Genomic DNA, 22,421 nt, shown 5'->3' on the forward strand with positions numbered 1-22,421 from the left:
ATCATTAAGCAATAATTCAGCACTTCCCTTTCTACTTTCTGTCTCTATGAATTAACTACAGTAGGTACTGATAGAAGTGGAATCGTATAGCATTAGTCCTTTCGTGACTATCTTATTGCATTTAACATAATGTTCCCAAGGACCATCCATGTAGCATTATTAAGCATATTTCCTTTCTCTTTAAGGCTGAAAAAAAAGTGTAGTTTAGTATTGTTTATCCATTTGTTCATAGATGGACACTTGGATTGTTTATACCTTGTAGCTCTTGTGGAACATGCTGCTGTGAACTTAAGTGTGCAAGTATCCAGTCTGTTTGCGGTCTTCATGGGAATCCATCCAGCGGCAGAATTACTGGTTCATATGGTAGTTGACTTTAATTTTTTGAGAAACTCCCTTGCTGTTTTCCACAGAAGTGGCACTATTTTACAAGCCCAGCAACAGTGCACAAAGGTTCCGATTTCTCTACAGCCTCATCAGCACTTATTATTTTCTGGTTTTTAATTTTAATAATAAACATCCTAATGGGTATGACGTGGTACCTCATCTTTTTCTGATGATATGTAAGCTTTTTCTTTTATTCTGGTGAAATGTATGTAACAAAATTTGCCATTTTAACCATTTTAAATGTATAATTCAAGGCCATCAGTTACACTCATAATAGGCAACAGCATAACCATCACCTCTCTATTTCTAAAACTTTCTCATCACCCCACTGATGAGGTTTTTTTTTTTTAAGATTTATTTATTTATGCATACAGAACTGGGGCACAGGCCAGAGGTACAGGGGCGGTGAGAGGATTCATCAGAGATAGAGTGGGGAGCAGAACAGGCAGATCGACAAAGTACACTGCTGAGGGGAGCAGCGTGAAGGTTAGGAGAGGTCTGCCGCACCGTGTTGGTCACATCCAGGGTAGGGATTGAACTCATGCTGAAGTGGCTTTCACTTCTCAGTGCTGTTCTTTAACTGCTGCAGCACCAGGAAGGTACCCCACTGATGAAGTTTTTAAAAGTAAAATTTCAACATCCTGACAGTTGATTCTTAAATACCATAGTGTCCATCTCTGGAAAATAGAAAAACTTTGCCTATTTAATAAATTACTACTAGCATATTCTTCATTCACATTTCATTGGACATAACTTATAGGGCCACACTTACTGGAAATGTTGCTAATTATAGTGTAACTGAGTAGGAATGCACCAAGTTACAATAGAAGAAAGGAGACTAGATTTTAGTGCTGTGTGAACCTATGCTGATAAAGCTATAAAGACTTAACTGACTCACGTTATTAGAAGTTCGGAGGCTGATGTTATCTGGGATGTAATGCCATGTCTCAATGATGTTATCAAGGAGTCAGTTCTTTCCACCTTCCACTCTGCCATTCCATTGTGCCTTTTTGTCTCATGATTACATGAGGGCTGCCAGAGGACTAGCTGTCACATTTTTACATTAGCATCTGAAGTAGGAAAGGAGTGCTGTAGGCAGAAAAGAGGCTTTCCATTATCCTGTTGGCAAGGGTGCAAGAGAATCTGAAAAGATACCCATCAAATGAAAATGAGATGGCTGCGATTGGCATAGACTAGTCAAGACTTACCCTTGTGGCCCTCCCTGGTGGTGCATTGAGTTAAAGTGCAGCGCTAAAAAGCTAGCTTCAGCCACTTCAGCTTGATCCCTGACCAGAGAGGTGACCCACATGGCACAGCAGACCTCTCCTGTCTCACCCGCTCCTCCCCTCAGCAGTGTACTTCATCGATCTGCCTGCTCTGCTCCCCACTCTGTCTCTAGTGAATCCTCTCACCACCCCTGAGCCTCTGACCTGTACCCCAGTTCTGTATGCATAAATAAATAAATCTTTAAAAAAAAAAAAAAGACTTGAACCAAACACAATTGTGATCCAAAATAAAATTAGACACTCTTATATGAAAAAAAAAAAAAGCTGTTAGATTGGCATTTATAGTTGCCTCCTGTGGATAATATTTTTTTTAATATTATTGAAGATATAAGTGAACTCTGGGGATCTTGGCATAGAAACTCTAAGAAACCATTGTTGAAGTACTGGCAGAAGGGACTTTCTTCTGAGATTATTCTGTGAATGACATGGGGACAGTGTATTTCATCTATTTCTGAGAAAAAAGAATCTTTTGGTCTACTCATGTGAAAGGATACCACAGTCACTGACAGTGAATGAAGGTGATTTCTTTTTAAATCAAGAGAGCATTGAGGGAAAAACCAGTCACAATTGGTTCTACTTAGAAATCACCATATTCCTTCTGAAATGGTACTATTTTACAGAAGCCCTTTACTAATTAATGTATTGTTTCTTGTCAGTATTCATGAAAATTATTTTGGGGAAAAATTTAACTGTTTTGTAGATTAAGCTTGTTTTTATCTCTCTGCTTAAAGGAAGTAACATATTTTTAGGGTGAGTCCAGGTCACTTAAACTTTCATGTATTCACAAACTTAAGATTCCATGAAAGCAAAATGTTAACTGTCAGCATAAGGAGCTGGTTGTATTACAGACCTCCGCAGGCTGAATTATATCTGAGAGCCTGTAAACATTTTAGGGACAAAACAAATAGTTCTTGTCGTTATTACTTATTATTGTAAATAAGTTACAAAATAATACCAGCCTTCACATTGGCCCATGACATGAATGGAAAATAACTAGATTTCCAGAAGGTTAAAAACAATCAAGGAAGTTCTTGGTTCCTACTCTATGATAAACCTGGATATAAATGGGCAATTTGTTAATTTTTCCCGCCCCATTCCAGCTAGTGAGAGCAGAATGAAAAATTGCTGTGATAGGGAAGTTCATTTCCTTATAAGTTATAAAATGAGAAAGCAATCACTGAAGACCCTGAATATCATGTATAAGGGATATTGTTAGTGTGTGTTAAGAAGTAAAATGCTAGGCACTGTTATTAGTGCTTTAACTTATCCTCAAACTATATAAAAATCCTATGAGAAGCGCTCCCTGGTGGCACAGCAGGTTAAAGCTCAGCAGTGCAAGCAAGCCGCAGTTAGCTTCAGAGTGAGTTCAATCCCCAGACCTGGAGGTGACCCACATGGTGCAGCAGACCTCTCCTGACCCGCCAGCTGCTCCCCTCAGCATTGTACTTCTTTGATCTGCCTGTTCTGCTCCCCACTCCGTCTCTGGTGAAACTTCTCACAACCCCAACATGTCTGGCCCAGTTCTATATACATATATAAATAAATCTTAAAAAAAAAATCCTATGAGATAGGTGCCAGTTTTCATCCCCATTTTATTGCTGAAGAAACTGAGGTACAGAAAGAATGTAACAACCAAGATCACATAATCCCTAAATAGTAGACCTGGGATTCCAAACTTTAGTAATCTTGCTCCAGGGCCCATGCCTATAACTGCTTCCTACCCTTAACCCCCTACAGATCCTTGTAATAGACAGCAAACAAACCCTTCCCAGACCCAGAAAATAGAAAAGGTTAACTTTCATAACATTTTAATGTCATTAGTGGTTTCTCACTAATAAAGTTATTTTTAAAAAATATTTACTTATGGGCCCTCCCTGGTGGCGCAGAGGGTTAAAGCACAGCACTAAGAAGCTTAAGCCACTTCCGCATGAGTTCGATCCCCACCTGCCCCGGAGGTGACCATATGGCGAGGCAGACCTCTCCTGACCCGCCCGCTGCTCCCCTCAGCAGTGTATTTCAGTACATCTGCCTGTTCTGCTCCCCGCTCTGTCTCAGGTGAATCCTCTCACCCTCCACATCTCTGGCCTGTACCCCAGTTCTGTATGAATAAATAAATAAATCTTTAAAAAAAATTTACTTATTTATTCATATAGAACTGGGGTACAGGCCAGAGGTACAGGGTGTGAGAGGATTCACCAGAGACAGAATGGGGAGCAGAACAGGCTGACTAACGAAGTACACTGCTGAGGGGAGCTGTAGGCAGGTCAGGAGAAGTCTGCGCTGCCATGTGGATCACCTCTGGGGCAGGGGGGATTGAACTCATGCGGAAGTGGCTTTAGCTTCTTAGTGCTGTGCTTTAACCCACTGTGCTGCCAGGGAGGGCCCTAATTATATCATTTTTTAAAGATTTATTTTGTCTGCCTATGTATACAAGAACTGGGGTGTAGGCCAGAGGTGTGAGGGGTGAGAGGATTCACCAGAAGCAGAGTAGGGAACAGAAGAGGGAGATCTAATGAAATATCCTGCTGAGAGGAACCGGAGAGGTCTTCTGCTCCATGTGAGTAGCTCCCTGGCAGGAGTGGCTAGTGATAGCTTGATTGTGCTGCACCAACAGGGAGGCCCATTGCTAATAAAGTTTTACAGCTATAAATAAAGATGATTGCAAGGCTTTTATTTTTCCACTTATAAATTGGAAGAATTTTACCATTGCCTGATAGAATGAATAGAAGGTTTTGTCTGTAACAATTAACATTGTTTATAGTACCCTATATTCTTCAGCTTCAGGAGCTTCATTAATATATCCACTGTTAAGAACCATCATTTTGGAATTTGATGATAAAATAATTAATAATTATAAGACCTATCACATCAAAGTAGTTGAAGTTTTGGGTGCCAAGTTGATGGGGTTTTTAAGTAATACCTTGTTTGCCTCCACGAAATTACAAATTTTCAGTGGGCCAGATATCTTTTGGGAGTATTTGGGTATTTTGTTCTGGAGAAACAAAAATGTCAACAGCAGGAGCCATCACAAAGCTTTGATAGAGTTTGTTTCTCTCAAGAATGAGAGCCTCAGAAATTCAGGTCACATGGGAACAGTGAATACATGGGTTTTCAACCCCTGGCTCCTCACTGTGGTGCAGAACCCCCACAATGCAGTTCTGCTTCTGCCACACGAAAAAGAGTGAATGATATTTGTTGGGAATGATATTTACCGAAGGAAAGAACATGTGACAGAAATATAGAGAGTTGGCAGTATTGGCTCACTAGGAAGATTGGACCATCTGGATAACAGCTTTGCAAATCATTTGGATAAATGAAACCATTTGGAGGAGAGTCTTCCAAACTGAATCTAATGCCAAGACCCTTCAAGAAGGTTTATGCAATTTTGGCTCTTTTTGCCTCCTTTTGTCAGAAACTCATTAAGTGACACTGTTCCAAATAGAGTTCATCATTTGGGGCATGGAAACAATTATCCTAAGTTTTTTATTGTGAGATACTAATGGAATATTTAGACCGACAAAGTAAGTACTATGTAAAATAAAGAAGTACAATTCAGAATGCAAAGATAAAGTATCTGGGAGTATGGTGGTGACTTCCTTTCCCTTTTTTTTCTTTGACAAAGGTAAGGGGAAATGGTAGCTGGTAGATACTGTGTGGCTAAGCTCAGGGGAAGTGGGAAACTTGTCCTTGCTAGGAAATGTAAATAAAGCTTAGGTGACACTTTCTAATATAATTGGAAGCAATGGACCATTTCATTCAATGGTGTTTGGAGGCAGGAAAGTGTCATTTTTGTTTTTTGGGTTTTTTTGCATGTCTTAACGTTTACTCCTTGAGCACCATGGAGGCATCGGAGAGAGTTAAGTAGATCTAGTCAGGTAGTCTTTGCACAGGTACTCCCAGTCAAATATCTGAATTTGTTGAGCTAGGACAGTTCAGAACGTTTTATGAAACCAAACCAAACCGATGTTCATCTTCTCGCATCTTGAGGAGCCCTCTTCCAACACAGTATTTGTCAGTATTGTTTCACTATTGCTGGTTCTTTGGTCACATTTTAAGATGATTATGGGCTAATGATGGACAGAAATTATTTTGGGCAAGAAACAAAAAGTATATAACAGAGTTACCCTTCTTTGGTTAACCAGGTCCCATCAGGGTAAGCAAAAGAAATAAAAGGATCAAAATATGTCAGGTAGGGCAGATATAGGAAACAACCAGAAACTGGTTCTGAAAGAGCTTTTTACTTTGATCTTCTGGTCTCAATACCTCAAAGGTGGTAAGGAGGTGAAGCCAGTTAGGGAGCTTTACACTTCAACACACACCATTGTTTTGTTCTTTAGTTCACATTGTCATTTGAAGAGCGCATGATAGGGTATATTATGGCTGAAATACATGTTCCTCATTATAAATCTTTATTCTTCAGAAGATTGACTTTGATCATCACATACTTCTTGATCCCTGTCAAAGTGACTTATAAACTGTCTGGAGTCTAACCCATTTCAATAAAAGCAATAGAAACCTACAGTTTAAGGAGATATAGCCAGGTTACAAATTTAAATGTAAAACTATAAATCTTTAAAAAAAAGAAAAAACTATGAAGAAATCTTCAAGATCAAGACTTAGGCAATGAGTTAAAAAAAAAGGAAGACTTGTTAAGTTAGATTTTTATAAGCTTTTAACTTTTGCTCTGCCAGACCATTCAATGTGCGGAAGACACTGTTTTAAACAAATGGTTTTGGATCTTTACATGCGAAGAAATGAAATTACTTTGCACCATATACAAAAATTAATTCAAAATGAATCAAATACCTAAGTGGTAAGAGCTGAAACTAAAACATAGGAAGAAAACTGGCTTTGGCATTTTCTTGGATGGAACACCAAGAACCGAGGGAACAAAAGATAAAATTTTAATGTTTATTCATCAAAGTTTACTATAAATACAGTAAAAAGGTAACTCACATTAATTAGAGATTTTGTAAATTTTATATCTGGTAAGAGATTAATGTCCAGAATATGTAAGTTATCATAGTTAGATAGCAAAAACAACACAATTTTTTTATTACAAAAATTTATTTTTACATCATTTTGTACATTTTTTTTTTCCATCTCAATTGTAATCCCCGCAGGTTTCCCATCACCAAGTCACCCATGTGTCATCACCATAATCCCGTGCATTTCCCTCCCCCCACCCCGTTTTTGATCCCATTCCCCACTCCACCTCCACAAAATGTCTCTGGTATATAGTTGTTCATTATTTTTGTTATTTTCCACCTGGTCCATTATACTCCTGCTATGAGTGAAATCATCGGTATTTTTCTTTCTCTTTCTGGCTTATCTCATTAAGCATGACCTTTTCCAGTTCCATCCAAGTTGCTGCAAAAGACAGGTGTTTCTTTTTTGGTTGCTGAGTAATATTCCATTGTATATATGTACCACTTCTTTTTTATCCAGTCATCTACTTTTGGGCATTTGGGCTGCTTCCATGTTTTTCCAATTGTAAATAAAGCAGCAATAAACATGGGGGTACAGATATCTTTTTCAATCAGTGTTTTTGTGTCTTTTGGGTAGATACCTAGGAGTGGGATTGCTGGGTCGTGTTTAGCAGTTTGAGGAACCTTCAAACAGTTTTCCATAGTGGTTGTACTAGTTTGCATTCCCACCAGCAGTGCAGGAGAGTTCCTTTTTCTCCACATCCTCGCCAATATTTGTTGTTGCTAGTTTTTTGAAGATGTGCCATTCTCACTGGGGTGAGGTGGTATCTCATTGAACAACACAATTTTTTTTAAAGATTTATTTAGGTATACAGAACTGGGAAACAGGCCAGAGGTGCAGGGACAGTGAAAGAATTCACCAGAGACAGAGTGGGGAGCAGACCAGGCTGACTGATGAGGTACACGCTGAGGGGAGCAGCAGGCAGGTCAGGAGAGGTCTGCCACGCCATGTGGTCACCTCCAGTGCAGGCGGCGATCAAACTCATGCAGAAGTGGCTTTAGCTTTTTAGTGCTTTGCTTTAACCTGCTGTGCCACCAGGGAGGGCCCAAAAACAACACAATTTTTAAAAGTACAAAAGACATGAGCAGTGATTTCTCCAAGAAAGATATATAAATGGCCAATAAGCACGTGCAAATATACCTATTGTAATATATTAATCACTAGGCAAATACAAATCAAACCCATAATGAGATTTCATACAAAGGCTTAAGAGATGAAATCAGTTGCCAGAGTTCACAAAGTTACTAAGCAGTAGAGCTAGGATTCAGTCCAAGTCCTTCCCTCACCATTCCCATCTTATTGAAGGGAATAAGCACAAAGAGTGCCATTGTCTTAGAATTATCTCATTAACTTTCTTTATTCTACTTCTTGTTCCCATATTTTGATTTCCCATATAAATGGTCCTAAAAGGGGAGGTAACTTATCATTGGGCAGCTGATTTCTTTCTATAAATTAATAATAAATAAACAAATCAATCAATCAATCAATAAATGCAGACATCTGTGAAGGGCATGAGTTTATCCTTTTTATAGCTAAGTAATATTCCATTGTGAAGTATATAGAGAAATCAAATAAGGAATCAGAAAAAACTAACTATAATAAAGTAAAAATCAAAATCATCAGAGACATTCTGTAGGGGAGGAGGAGGAAAAAGGATCAGGATAGGAGTGGGCCAAGCACAAGGGACTCTGATGATGATGCACAGGTGAAGTGGTGGCAATGCCATGGGGAAATCCTATAGTGTACAAAAATGAAGGATGGTGTAATGAGTATATTTAAAATTTTTCTAAATGAAAAAAAAAAATAGGCAACTGGTTTACCTAGCAGTCTGCTGTAAAAATGACTAATAGGCGTGAGTTCTGAGACTGCTAGCTGTACAGTGGAGCATTCTGTTACTACAGAGATGTTAAGATACTGGTCTTTGGTTAACCTCCAAGGTGCTACCACCCTGTGAGACTTCAGTGTTTGCTGTCCTTCTCTTTCTCTTTAAATTCATCAGTCTTCATAGTGAGCTGTGAAAATGATGCTGCTGATTTTAAAATCTTCTAAATTAAAAAAAAAATGACTCAGGCCCGTTGTCAGTTGACAGAATTAAGAACTGTCTCCTGGGACCTCCCTGGTGGTCTAGGGGTTAAGTCTCAGTGCTATCACCACTGCAGCCTGAGTTCTATCCCCAGCCAGGGAGCTAAGCCACATATGGCACAGCAGACCTCTACTGTCTTACCAGCTGCTCCCCTCAGCAGTGTATTTCAGTAAATTCACCTGTTTCGTTCCTCATTCAGGCCTACACCCCAGTGCTTCTATGCAGAAATTTAAAAAAAGAGAGCCAGAGAACTAAGTCTACCTTTTATTCCTGTGTAACCCTTTCAGTTACATTTATCCTGCTGCAGTCCCCAATTTCAGGGACAGATCTAGATAATCAGTTTACTTGCTCAATCAACATCTCTGTTTTCTATACTCCTGCTACAGTTTGGCTTCTGATGGAATTATTTTTATTAGCATAATTGATAGCTTCACTATGAGCCTACAACTTTCTAGACATAAATGAATAGACGCTGAAAAAGACCATAATATATATGCTTAAAATGTTCATCTTTCTTCCAAAGCAGGTGTCAATATTTGTGAATCGGACTGAATTGAATGAGATTTAATTAAATTGACTGGAAGTTATTCTAATGTCTTGTAGTTCCTAGATTCTGCACTTTATTTCACACCCCTTCTCAGACAAGTGTTTAGATCACAGCATGACTATCAAGGAACATTATTAGGTCCAGGTGACTGTCCCCTGGTGGAAGGAACAGCCTAATCAAACAGGTTAGTTCTGGGAAATATGAACTTCCTGAGACCTTGCAGCCAGCTAGGCTAAAAGGAGGGCCATATTCTCTCTCTGGTTTCAACACTTTGAAAGGCCAGTGAGTCTCAGCAGGTGAGAGCAGTCATCATGGGAGGCCAGAGATATGGCCATGCTGGTTAAAACCCCGCAAGCAACTTTTTGCAGATAATTGTAAAAGCTAAAATAATGAGCAGTGGTATCTCCTCAGGGGCGCCATTTAATCACATTGTCGGGCGCACCGTGAAGGTCACTGGGGTAATTTATTTTCTTGGATCAGGTATTTTTGTTTCTGTTTGCCTTCAGGATTGTTGGCATCCAGTGTCTAGAATAGATTTTGTCTGATGTGATGGGTAAAGAAGTGATAATTAGTTTCTCCTTTCTTTTCCATACCAATCATTTTTATAGACACTTTTGAAGTTTCTGGTATTTAGTTGGGGGATTTTTAATTTATGCTTGATTGCTTTTTGTTTGTTTGTTTTGAGGTAACATTGACTACACTGTTGTTTGTGTTTGAGAGGTTTAGGGTCTCCCCCTTCAGGTGTTGTTACACACCACATCCCATGTAACTGCTTTGAAACACAAACTCCTGAATACCTGGCATCTGTATGTTTTTTCATTGTGTGTTTGCTGGAAGTATGGACAATGCATTGTTTTCCAGAGCATTTATCCTTAGAGCCTTTGAGATGGCTACTCAATAATATGTCCTGAGAAATGTTCAGATTTAGAAACATTTGTTATTTCCTTCTGTTGCTAATTTATTTAGTAACCATTTGTTTCTAACACTCTTATCTGCCAAGTTGTAGGCATATGTACATGCCAGATACACAGACCCATAAATGCAAAATGTTAATAATAATACTAAAGTAGGTTGGAGTGTGCCTTTAGTACCTAGCTCTTCTCAAAGCCCTAATCCAAACCCTTTTGTCCATTATTAAACATGTCAGAATTTATATAAAGATAAATGTCTCTATACAAAATTTTCCACTAGTTTTCAACAAAGATGGTGGAATATTGAAGCTAGCACTAGCTAACAATCATCCATGTAACTGGCCCAGGGATTTCCACATGTGTTGTGGCAGTCCTGCTACAGTTTGTGTCACGGTGTCATAAAAAGCACTTTTTTCCACTAAGCTTCCTTTCCATTTGTTTGCCTTAGTCATTAATACCTGTTTGTTTGATTTCAGTGGGACAGGCATGGATGGGAAGAAATGCAGTGTGTGGATGTTTTTGCCACTGGTATTCACTTTGTTCACTTCAGCTGGATTGTGGATTGTGTGAGTATTCTCTTATTTGATTATTTAAGAACTCAGGTGCAAAGCAGATAAAACTATGACATTTCGATAGTGTATGGCATATCTCTTGGAATGTATTTGTAAATAACTTAAAATAGTGTTTACTAATGTAACCTTGCTAAACTTCCCATTTTGTTTCTCTTCTTGGGTTACCCAGATCAATAACAAGAATGAGTTATAAATTATGCAAAGCAGGTAATCAAGAATACTGATTTTATTTTATGTTCCTGTATTCTTTCAGAAAGTTACATTCTATAAACTAGTGCTATGGGTTGATTCATTATTTGCAAAATTTGCTCACTTGACACTAACATGCTAAGGATTACATTCATAGCCTAGCTTATGTGTGTGATTGGGTTTGATTATTTATAAAATGGATAGAATTACACTGAGAATCTTGCCTTATGACAAAACATTCCCATACTTGCTTATTTCAAGTACTATGCACTTCCAGAAAGTTACTTTAGTTCCCTGCAGATCATTAAGAGTGGCATGCATGCATTCCTGAAAAATGAGAAAATTTGAATTCTGAGGACTCCACTAATATGATGGAATAGAGAAGTATGGGCCATCATCCTCCCTAAACACTACTAAAAGGAAAATAAAACTACAATAAGATTTTCTCAAAGAAAGACCCAGAGGATGTTAGTGAGAAAGGATGTCCTGAATAAACTCTACAGACAGAGAATAAACTCTACTCCATCCCTGCTCCAGACACTGGAACTGTTATAGGGTAGGGGGAGAGGGGCACCCCTGAAGCCCCAAAAACCTGCCTGCTCTAAGTGGGTTCTGCCATCCACTGCAACAAGACAAAACATATAAAACTTTAATGAAAAGGGACTTTAATACAGTGAATACACAATACGGAACACAAAGAATATAACTTCTAAATCAAACACCTGAAGTTACCCATCCCCTCGTGGGCAAAAGTCAACCCAAAAGGGATTGGCCCAAAGCAAGGCCTGAAAGCCCGCCACTAGACTAAAGCATCTTCTGGCCGGGAACCATGGAAAAGGGTCAGAAATGGCCAGACAAATCTGGGAGGAAAAGAGCAAAATCAAAATCAATATAAACACTGCCATAGTCACCTCCCCACAGACATCTCACCCACATCTGCCTTAACCAGTCCAGGGTCAGGAAACAAGCCTGGCTTCTTCCTCACAGGCTTGCTGCTCCATGTGGCTTCCTCAGGTCTCCTTGTTCTCCATCCAGCTTCATTCTCTTCTCTCTTCTCATTCCTTCTCTCCTTTTTCTCTGCTCAGCTCCACCCTCCTTCTGGGTGGGGCAGGGAAACTGGAACTTCCCCTTTTCCTAGGGACCACCCAGTTACAGAACTATAAATCCCAGCATCGCCAAAGGGATGACTGCAAGGACCCAAGGGAGGGGTTAAGTAGCCATTTTTATTTGGAGATAAAACCAGATATTTTGGGCTCTGGGGGTCTCTTGGCCTCATGGCTTGCAGCTGAGCTCCTGGCTTTTCACCGGCTCTCAGAGTGCTATTGGGTTTCCAGGTCAGCAGAACTAGTAGGACGCACTAACAGACTTATCTCTCTCTTCCTCCTGAGTTACGCATTTCCCTTTCCCTTGCAAATAAACCTATTAGTAACCTTTCTGTGTGTGCCTGCAGTTAAATCTAAGCCTCTTTAAGCACCTGGTGAGGACCCACAGTCAGGCAACCCAATTCACATTGGGCATTACCCTGTAACAGTTCAGCAATAGAGAGAGGACTTTCCCATTGACATTTTGCACAGGGGTTGATATTTGGTGAGGTGGGGAAGACAGAGGAGAAGGAAAGCATGGCCAGAGAGGAGGAATCCCAGTCTGTGGTGCTCCAAAGGTACTATTGTCAGGGAAGGGTTTAGCCATTGAGACACATATCAAAAAAAAAAAAAAAAGAGAGAAAGAAATAAAGAGAAGATAAAGAAAAATCACAAATAAACAACCTAACTTTACAACTGAAGAAATGAGCAAAAAAAGAACAAGTGAAGCCAAAAATCAGTAGAAAGCATAATTAAAATTAGAGAGAAAATAAATGAAGTTGAAAACAAAAATATAGTAAATATAGTTCAAAAAATCATTTCTTTGATAAAATAAACAAAATTGACAAACCCCAAGATGGGCTCACTAAGAAAAGGAGAATTTTGGTAGAGGGTGTGTGAAACATGTATACATTTGGAGGTATATAAATGTACCCCCAAACTTATATAGATGTATAAGTGATTGAAAAATTAAGACAATTTGAGAACATATAAATAAAAAGGAAATTTGAAATCTTATTTTAGTTTGCCCAACACTGAAATGTATTATTTCTTTATTTTCCGAGTTTCCAGGTTATACTGATTAATAAAGGCATCTTGAAAATCTTAAAAATGTTATTAATAATAACATTTGACTTTCACGGAGCTAGTTTGTAGGCAAAGTAAGAGAGTATTTTTCCAGTTAGGAAAAAAATTAATATGATTTATGTGGTCTAATAAAACTGAGAAACTTGATTTCGGGGGGGGGGGCGTTGTCTGTTTTAAGATTTATTTATTTATTCATACAAAAACTGGGGTACCGACCAGAGGTATTGGGGTAGGGGCTAGAGGATTCACCATACACAGAGTGGGAACTGAAAATTCAGATCTACTGAAATATACTGCTGAGGGGAGCAGTGGGTGAGACAGGGGAGGTCTGCCACGCATGTGTGTCACCTCCCTGGCCAGGAATTGAACTTGTGCTGAAGTGGCTGCAGCTAACTTCATAGTGCTACACTTTAACCCACTGCACTACCAGGGAGGGCCCTGATTCCTGGTTTTAAAAATTATTTTATTTTATAAACTTTAACTGTTTTGTCTTTTTTCATTCATATATATTTTACATCATTATTCATTTTTAAACAATGTTTACTTTAATTGTGTTTTTCTTCATAGATATTTTATAGCTGTGGAAGATGACAAAATTTTCCCATTAAATTCAGCTGAAAGGTAACATTCCCTGCTTAGTTCATTGTTCATCTATAGACTTAACAAAAACTCTGCTATCGCTGAGGTTCAACAACAGAAATATAGTACCCTATGTTCTTCAACATTGGTAACTTCTTAATACATTCACTGTTAAGAACCATCATTTTGGAATTTGATGATGACTGTGGCACACATGACCTTACCTTAAACTGAGCTGCTGTATTTTTGTTATTCAGGAAACCTGGTGTGAAGCATGCGCCATATATAAGGTAAATTGGTAATTTGCTCCTAATCTGTTGACTCTAAGGAAAAGTTGAGTTGGGGCCTGTGTTCCAATTACTCTAACAAACTTACAGAGATAGGAGTCAGAGGGGGCATATAAACAACAGAGATCTGTGTCTTACCACTCTGGAGCTAAATCCACAATCGGGATGCCACCACGATTGGGTTCTAGTAAGGACAATCTTCTGGGTTTAGAGATCTGTCTTCTCACTGTATCCTCAAATGTCAGGAAGGGACAAGAGCACTCCGGAGAGGAGAGACTCTTTTTATGAGTCTACCACCCTCCTGACTGAATCACCTCCCAAAGTCTCAGCTCCTCAAACTATTCCATTAGGAGTAGGATTTCAAAATACGACTTTTGAAGTGACACACTCAGTTCAATAAGGAAATTATAGATTTTAATACAAAAATAATAAAATATTAAATATTTTTTCAAGTATTGCAGGTGATGACCCACCTGCAAGCTGCGTCTTCAGTCAAGTCATGAATATGGCAGCTTTCCTAGGTAAGGAGAATACAGAGAATGTATTATGTGCTTACTAGATTTCTTTTTTATTTTGAATTCTCTCAAACCCACAGCAAAAGCATGGTAAGGTTAGTTGATAATTTGTCATGTCGATATGCTGAAAGCAGCTTTTGTAGTTAGGGTCTTTTTTTCCACATAAATTCTTTTATATTCATTCTGCATACCATCCATTTTCTCTTCCTTTACCATCTCTGTCATTTCAATCTGTTTCTTACTTGAATTCTTCTACCGCATGAAATAATGTATTTCATGTGCCATAAAATTCTGCATGAAATATAATATTGCATGTTTGTTTTAAAAAGAATGCCATTAAAAAAAAGAATGACATAGTTATTCCTTCATTGGCAAGGATGAAAAAATACATAGGCTCTGTGATAAATACCTTTCTCTCTCTTTTTTTGTAATTGAGGTAACATTTTGTAATTGTACAACATTGTGTACAATTCAGGGGAATATGTTTGCACCTTCTCAGATGTATTTATCCACCACCAAGGCCCCCCACAGTCCTTTACCCTAGACCTTTGGGACCCTCTCCACTTTGTCTCTACCTCCCTCCCCTTCAGCAGGCAGATTCTTATTGTGACAAATGTTCATGTGTGTAGATACTGTCTCTAAATCTAAAGGTCAGCATTAACATTAGGGGGATGCCCTCCCGTTGCCTATTTGTATATTAAGCTGGCAAATGGAAATGTAACATGAAAAAAATAAAGACATCTTTTGTGCTCACATATGACCCCAGTTGCCCACTTTTTGTTTATGACCCAAAATCCTCCTTTAACATTCTATTCCCTTTAGTCTAGGGGGTCATAGGAACCAGCCCCACTCAACCTTATCTGCCCACTCCTCAGGTGAAATGGTCAGGTCCTTTCCACTCTCTTTCAAAGGGTAAACTAACTTCGTGGGCATGCTGTGAGGACTGAGCAGTGACAGTTAAGCTTTTCAACAATGTTCTTCTGAAAAATGGTTCTTTGATGGTGAGACTTGCACTGTAAGTAAGAGTTCACACTGGTGTTATTACTGAGGAAACATTCAGTCACTGTGGCACTGATCCCAAGACCTGGTTTTGTTTTGAAGATTTATTTACTTATGTATACAGGAACTTGGGCACCATCTGCCATGCCATGTGGGTCATCCCCCAGCACCCTGGCCGGGAACTGAACTAGATTTTCAGTGGCTGCAGACAGCTCTTTAGAGCTGCGCCCCAACCCACTGCACCACCATGGAGTACCCAGCCTGATATTTTTCTACCTCTAACTTGTCCTGAGAGAATTCTTACTCTTGCATGTCCTTTTTAAGTCTACTACAGGGTAGGAGAAGACCCTTAGAACTCACTGGAAAATCAAGGGACTTGGTTGTTCCTACATGTAACACAGGCAGGATCTTAGGTGTTCAAAGGTCCAAAATGTGAGAAACTGCAGAACTTTTCCTGTGAAGGCAAGGGTCTCTCTTAAACCTGTGAAGTTCAGAGAGGAGTATATTGGAGTGCTTCACTGAAGCTGAAAAGATTCCTTCCTGGATCTAACAGTGCTTGCCCTAAGCCTTCCCCTACCCAGGCTTCCAAAGCATATTCTACTCTCCTCACAGGAAGTGTCTGGAAAGCACCAGCTGCTATGCCAGCACTCAGGAGAAGGTGAGATATACTCTGCACTGGGGCTTACTGAATCTTTAAAGAAGCTCTTCTCTTCAGACCTTGGCAGGCAGGATTTTCATGTCTCAAATATTCATAAGGCCTGAGGAAGAAGGGACTTAGAGCCAGAAGTGAGCACCTGGTCACTTAAGTTTTGTTTTCACTTCCTTCAGCCTCAGTACCTCCAGGAGCTTTATACTGCTCTTTTTCCCAACTCTTGACACACTCTTCAGGAAAGTTCTAATAAGCTTATTTATAGCTTAGGAGATATTTGTATTGAGTAGAGCACACAACTCCAGACGTGAATTTTGAATTGAATTGCAGAGATAGGATCCTTTCCCAACCCTGCTGCCTGTGATTTGGCACAGACTCAGATGATCATACCCGTGGGTGCAATAATAACAATAATTAATGATAGTCATTAATATTCCAGGCACAGTGCTGAGTACTTTGCAAATACTACCTCATTTAGTAGCAACATTCAGGATGTTGCTCTTCTAGAAACCTGTCATAGCTGTCTGTCCTCTGGGTTTAAAAAAAAACAACAGTAAATGTGTCAGAAACCATATATTGTTTCCTTAATATTCTTAAGACAAATTGTTATTTTCCAGTATCCTTTAATGTATAATCTAAAGAAGAATACCAGTTTGCATAGCTCACAAATTTATCCAGTTATAAAGCTTATGATTAACTAATTACAAAAGCTTTTCTAAGAGCAAAATAATGAAAACTTTGCTTCAGATGACATTTGTCATCATCTGATTTCTCCAGTCTTCCCCTGGCTCCCCCAAGAAGCAATTAAGCTTTTACTAGCTCTTGCTCTAAGGTATTGCAACATTCAGGGTTTATTATCTTTCATCATTTTTAGTGCCATCTGGAAGGCACAAAACTGATTAAGATTAGTGTTCAGTGGGAGTATACCAGCACTGATTCAGTTTTCAACTCCAGGAGTAAAGAACAATCCATTTACTAATGAGTCTCACACTATACTGTGAATGCTTTAGCCTCCTGGGGCTGCCCCACCAACTTCAAACTATTACTGTAGGTGGCATAACTGACTGACTTTAAGAAACATTCTAGACTACCAAAAAGTTACTGCTTTCTGGCAGCTGTTAAACTTAATAAAGTATAATCCCTAAATGAATTGAGGTAGCAATTATTATAATTAGTTAGCAAAGATCTTTTATCTTTTTGACAGGTGAATCAAAGATCAAATGTGAAGTTATTTTCTTTACAGAATGAGTTGTCCCCTTTTTCCTGAATTCGCTTTTATTTTTCTTGAGAGGTGGTATGGCAGGGAGGAAGACAGGAGAAATTTCTTAAAAGGAATATTATCTTTTTGCCTTGGAGAGGTTGTGAGCATAAAGCTAATAACTGAATGATTTCAATCACGCTCCCCTTCCTTTGCCCATATCGATTGTTGTGTTCTACTACAGTCAGAAATAGGAATTGCTGGTGTATACATAGTAAAAGTAAATAAAATGAAAAAGAATTTTGCCTGATACCAGTTTAGAACTGCAGTACAGAGCTACTGTTTTGAATTTGAGCTTTAAAAACCCAGTCAGTCTCAATATTAAAATCTTTATAAGAAAATAAACAATTATCCTAATATTTGTGGTTTTTAAAAATAGATGTTAAATTGGTGATACCTCTTATAGCAAAAGGCTGTTTTAAATTCCAAAAACAATGGAAGAGTGGGTTTTAAAAATCTTTTCTAATGGAGCCTCCCTGGTAGTGCAGGGAGCTGCAGGATTAAAGACAGCACCATCAAGCTATTGCCTTCCCTGACCCGAAAGGGAGCTGACCCACATGGCGCAGCAGACCTCTCCTGTCTCGCCCACTGCTCCCCTCAGCAGTGTATCTCAGTATATCTGCCTGTTCTGCTCCCCACTCGCTCTGGTCTTTTTCAAGAAAATATAATTAAATTGTGAATTGGTTGATGAATTTCACAACAGGTAGTTTGAACAGCCTCCATTTAAACCTGTTAATAAAACTATTAAAGGTACCAGAATTTTTTATTATCCCCACCATGTAAAAAACTAAACTGGAGGGACCTTACTGGTGGTACATGAGGTTAAAGCACAGCACTACAAAGCTCCTCACTCTCTCTCTGGTGAATCCTCTCACCCCCCACACCTCTAGTCTGTACCTCAGTTCTTGTATGCATAAATAAATAAATCTGTAAAAAAAAAAAAAAACCTCAATTGGGGGCCCTCCCTGGTGGCGCAACAGGTTAAAGCATAGCACTATGAAGCAATCCGCAGACACTGCAGCACAAGTTCCATTTCTGGCCAAGAAGCTGACCCACATGGTGTGACAGACATCGACTGACCTGCCCGCTGCTTCCCTCAGCAGTGTATTTCAGTAGATCCGCCTGTTCTGCTCCTCACTCTGTCTCTGGTGAATCTTCTCACCACGCTAACCCTGCTTAATTTCATCATAAGTTTAAATTCATAAGATAAAAATAATTTCTCATTCATATTACAAATAGCAATGCTGGTTCCAAGAGCTGTTACAGATTCCTTGCTTATTGGCAACACATGAGTAACAGAGACAGCTTTCTTGACTCTCCTCAGCGGAGTGGAATAGCTTGACTGGATCGGTCAATGTGGGAGCCATTTCAGTGTCTGTGATAGCAGCAATTGGTGCTGGTGCCAAGATGATCTTATCTTCCAAATTAATGACAACCAGAAAGTTCCTAGAGTACTGCTTTTCACTTGTGATTCAAAGAAAAAAAATTTAAATGTGCTCTCTTGGTATTTTGTTACCATGCCCTCATATTCACACTCAATTAACTCTCCCAGGGTTCTCTGAAGTTTCTGATTTTAATCTAATAACTTATTTATCTGTGATCACTTTGTGTCAGAGTGCGTATGCTGAAGTTCTCTGCTCCCCACGTCTTCCTCCAGTCCCACCCAAAGAAATATAATAAGAAGTCAGAATTATTTTTTCATCCTCTAAGATAGTTACTGTCATTGTAACTTCAGATTTTTGTAGCTGCTAACTACATCCCTCAAACCATTAGGCTGACAAACTGTGTCAACTCAATTATCACGAGTTCATGATAAAAGTAGGCGTTAACTGAAACATACTGAAAGCTAAATTGAGACTGAACATTGTAAGATTTCATAAATTATAGTTTACTTCTATTTTGTTCTCAAAATCCAAATATTAGTCAAATTGTATATAACTCTTTGCAGAAGTACTTAGAACTTGAAGGTCAACTCACTGAATCAAACTTCATAGCTTCGAACTATGGAATTTGGCATACATGGGAAATGAAAATTTAAGGATGACTTTTCTTTAATAAAGGCTTCTAATAATGTCCCGTAATCAAGGCAAAATCTTTAGCAAATGATTATCTACATAATTACAGTATAAAAGGGGGAATTCTTGAATTTTTAATTGCCTTCCCTGCTAAACCTTAATGTCAAAATAAATTGTCTTAGGAAGTAGTAAGTGCATTTCTTATATGTAAATATAATTTACATCAATAACAAGTACTTCTTTTTCATTTGTAGAGTAACTTCTCCTAAGTTTTTGTAGACATATGAAAATATCACGGCACTAAACCAATTAGCCAAAGGGGATTTTTTTGACTAGTGGCTTAAGAATGAGCCATTCTGAAAGTTACAATTAGAAGTCTGATCTAAAATCTTCCCAACTTCCTTCATTTTTCCTCAGATTCCCTAATGACAGTTTGCTTCATAATATAGAGTGACCTTTTAAAATGAATGATTAATATCATTTGGAAGAATTGAGTATGATTTTTCAATTTAATTTTCCAATTTTATTGGGAAATAATTGACATATACCATAAGTTTAAGATACAAAGCTTGACATATTATGAAATGATTACCACTCTTCTATAGAAAGAAGGAAAAAAAGGAACAAAAATCACCTTGTGATGAGAACTTTTTAGATTTCTCTCTTAACTTCCCTATATGTCATATAGCCACATTAGCTGTGGTCATCATAATGGGTATTACTTCCCTAGCACTTATTTGTCTTGTAACTAGAAATGTCTATTACCTTTCTCCAATTCCCCTCCTCCACCTCTAATAACCTCTAATAACCACATTAACTCTTTTAATGAGTTTTGTTTTGTTTTATTTTAGATTCCATATATATATTAGGTGATATAGTAACCATCATTCTCTGATTTATTTTACCTATCATAATGCCTTCAAGGTTCAGTTCATCCATATTATCAGAAATAGTAGGGTTTCCTTGTTTTTTGTTTTTTTGTTTTTTTTAAAGATTTATTTATTTATTCATACAGAGCTGGGGTACAGGCCAGAGATGCGGAGGGTGAGAGGATTCACCAGAGACAGAGTGGGGAGCAGAACAGGCAGATCGACGAAGTACACTGCTGAGGGGAGCAGCGGGCGGGTCAGGAGAGGTCTGCCACACCATGTGGTCACCTCCGGGGCAGGCGGGAATTGAACTCATGCGGAAGCGGCTTTAGATTCTCAGTGCTGTGCTTTAACCCGCTGCGCCATCAGGGAGGGCCCTCCTTGTTTTGTTTTTTATGGCTGGATATTTTCCATATTGAAGGTTACAGAAGTCAGATTTGAAATCTATACCACAAATTCTTTATCTACTCATCCATTGATGTATAATAACAACTATTATTATTATAGTAATAATAGTTGAGATATCTCAACTATTATCAGCTATTATAATAATAAGTTGTGTCCATATCTCAACTATTATTATAATAATATTGCTGGGGCTCTCCTTGGTGGCGCAATGGTTAAAGCACCACGTTATGAAGCTCTTTGAAGCCACTGAAGCACAAGTTCGATCCCCGGGCAGGGAGCTGTCCCATATGGCAGACCTCTCCTGACCCACCCGCTGCTCCTCTTAGCAGTGTACTTTGTCAATTTGCCTGTTCTGCGCCCCACTCCATCTCTGGTGAATCCTCTAACTGCCCCTGCACCTCTGGCCCGTACCCCAATCCTGTAAGCATAAATAAATAAATCTTTTAAAATAAATAAATAAATAATACTGCTGTGAGCATAGAAATAACAGATGTCTTTTCGAATTAGTTTTCATTTCCTTTAAATTATTATTATTTTCTAATTAATAATAATAATAAAATATCATTTCTTATTTATTCACAGGCTAGAATTTTTCCCCTTGGATGTGGTCCCCCCAGTGTCCCCATCCTCCACCAAAGTGTCCACAGTTGTTTTTATTTCCTTGAAATGAGATTCCCAGAAGTAGAATTGCTGGATCATATAGTAGTGCTATTTTGAATTTATTAAAGATCCTTCATACTGTTTTTTTCTAATAGCTATACCAATTTCTAATCACACCAAGAGTATACAAGTGTTTATTCCCTTTTCTCCATATCACACCAATGATATTTTATTATTATTATTATTATTATTTTATCTTCTCTTTTTTTATAGAGATTTATTTATTTATGCATACAGAACTGGGGTACAGCCAGAGGTGCAGGGGTGATGAGAGGATTCAGTAGAGACGGAGTGGGGAACAGAACAGGCCGACTGATGAAGTACACTGCTGAGGGGAGCAGCAGGAGGGTCAGGAGAGGTCTGCCAGCCATGTGGGTCACCTCTGGGGCCGGGGATCAAACTCATGCTGAAGTGGCTTTAGCTTCTTAGTGCTGCACTTTAACCCCCTGCACCAGCAGGGAGGGCCGTATATTAGCTTCTCTTTTGATGAAGGCAAAAAACAGGCATGAGGTGATATAGTGTTGCCATTTTAATTTGTATTCCCCTAAATGATTAGGAATGTTGAGCATTTTTTCATGTACCTGCTTGTCATTCATATTCTTTGGAGAAATGCATGGCAGGTAAATATACAATGAGCTATGTTAAAACACACTTTGAGGAAATTTCACTATTGTAACTGCTGTGATTGGGTAAACTGATTTTGTCTTAAAAAAAAAAAAGACTCATTTAGTTTTGCATAAAAGAACTAGGGTATAGGCCAGAGGGCATGATGGGAGAATCCACCAGAGACAGAGTGAGAAGCAACAAGCAGATTGACTGAAATACATTGCTGAGAGGAGGAACTGGCCAGACAGGAGAGGTCTCTTGTGCCATGTGGGTCAGCTCCCTGGCCGGGGATTGAACTCAGGCTGTAGAGGTGATAGCACTGAGACTAAATCCTATGCCACTATAGGGGACTGTTTTTTGGCATTGAAAATTTGTAGGTAAAATCAGTCGGAAGTGGGGGAGATGTGGTTGATGATTTGCTGGCCTCACTCTACTACAACTTTTAAT

At 38.8% G+C, this 22,421-nt stretch overlaps 1 protein-coding gene across 3 annotated transcripts in view; it reads left to right on the forward strand.

Moving 5' to 3' along the window:
* TMEM150C (transmembrane protein 150C) overlaps nucleotides 1–22,421 on the forward strand; it is an 82,984-nt gene that overhangs the window by 52,214 nt on the left and 8,349 nt on the right. For all 3 annotated transcript variants that reach the window (XM_004681172.2, XM_012724305.1, XM_012724306.1), the window contains exons 2-5: nucleotides 10,677–10,766; nucleotides 13,697–13,750; nucleotides 13,966–13,998; nucleotides 14,449–14,516. In XM_004681172.2, the coding sequence (XP_004681229.1) occupies nucleotides 10,687–10,766; nucleotides 13,697–13,750; nucleotides 13,966–13,998; nucleotides 14,449–14,516 (235 nt within the window). In that variant the 5' untranslated portion in view covers nucleotides 10,677–10,686. The remainder of the gene's footprint in view (nucleotides 1–10,676; nucleotides 10,767–13,696; nucleotides 13,751–13,965; nucleotides 13,999–14,448; nucleotides 14,517–22,421) is intronic.

This window comes from Condylura cristata, unplaced genomic scaffold, assembly GCF_000260355.1.
Source record: "Condylura cristata isolate star-nosed mole 26May11 unplaced genomic scaffold, ConCri1.0 scaffold00012, whole genome shotgun sequence".
In the NCBI taxonomy this organism is placed as follows: domain Eukaryota; kingdom Metazoa; phylum Chordata; class Mammalia; order Eulipotyphla; family Talpidae; genus Condylura; species Condylura cristata.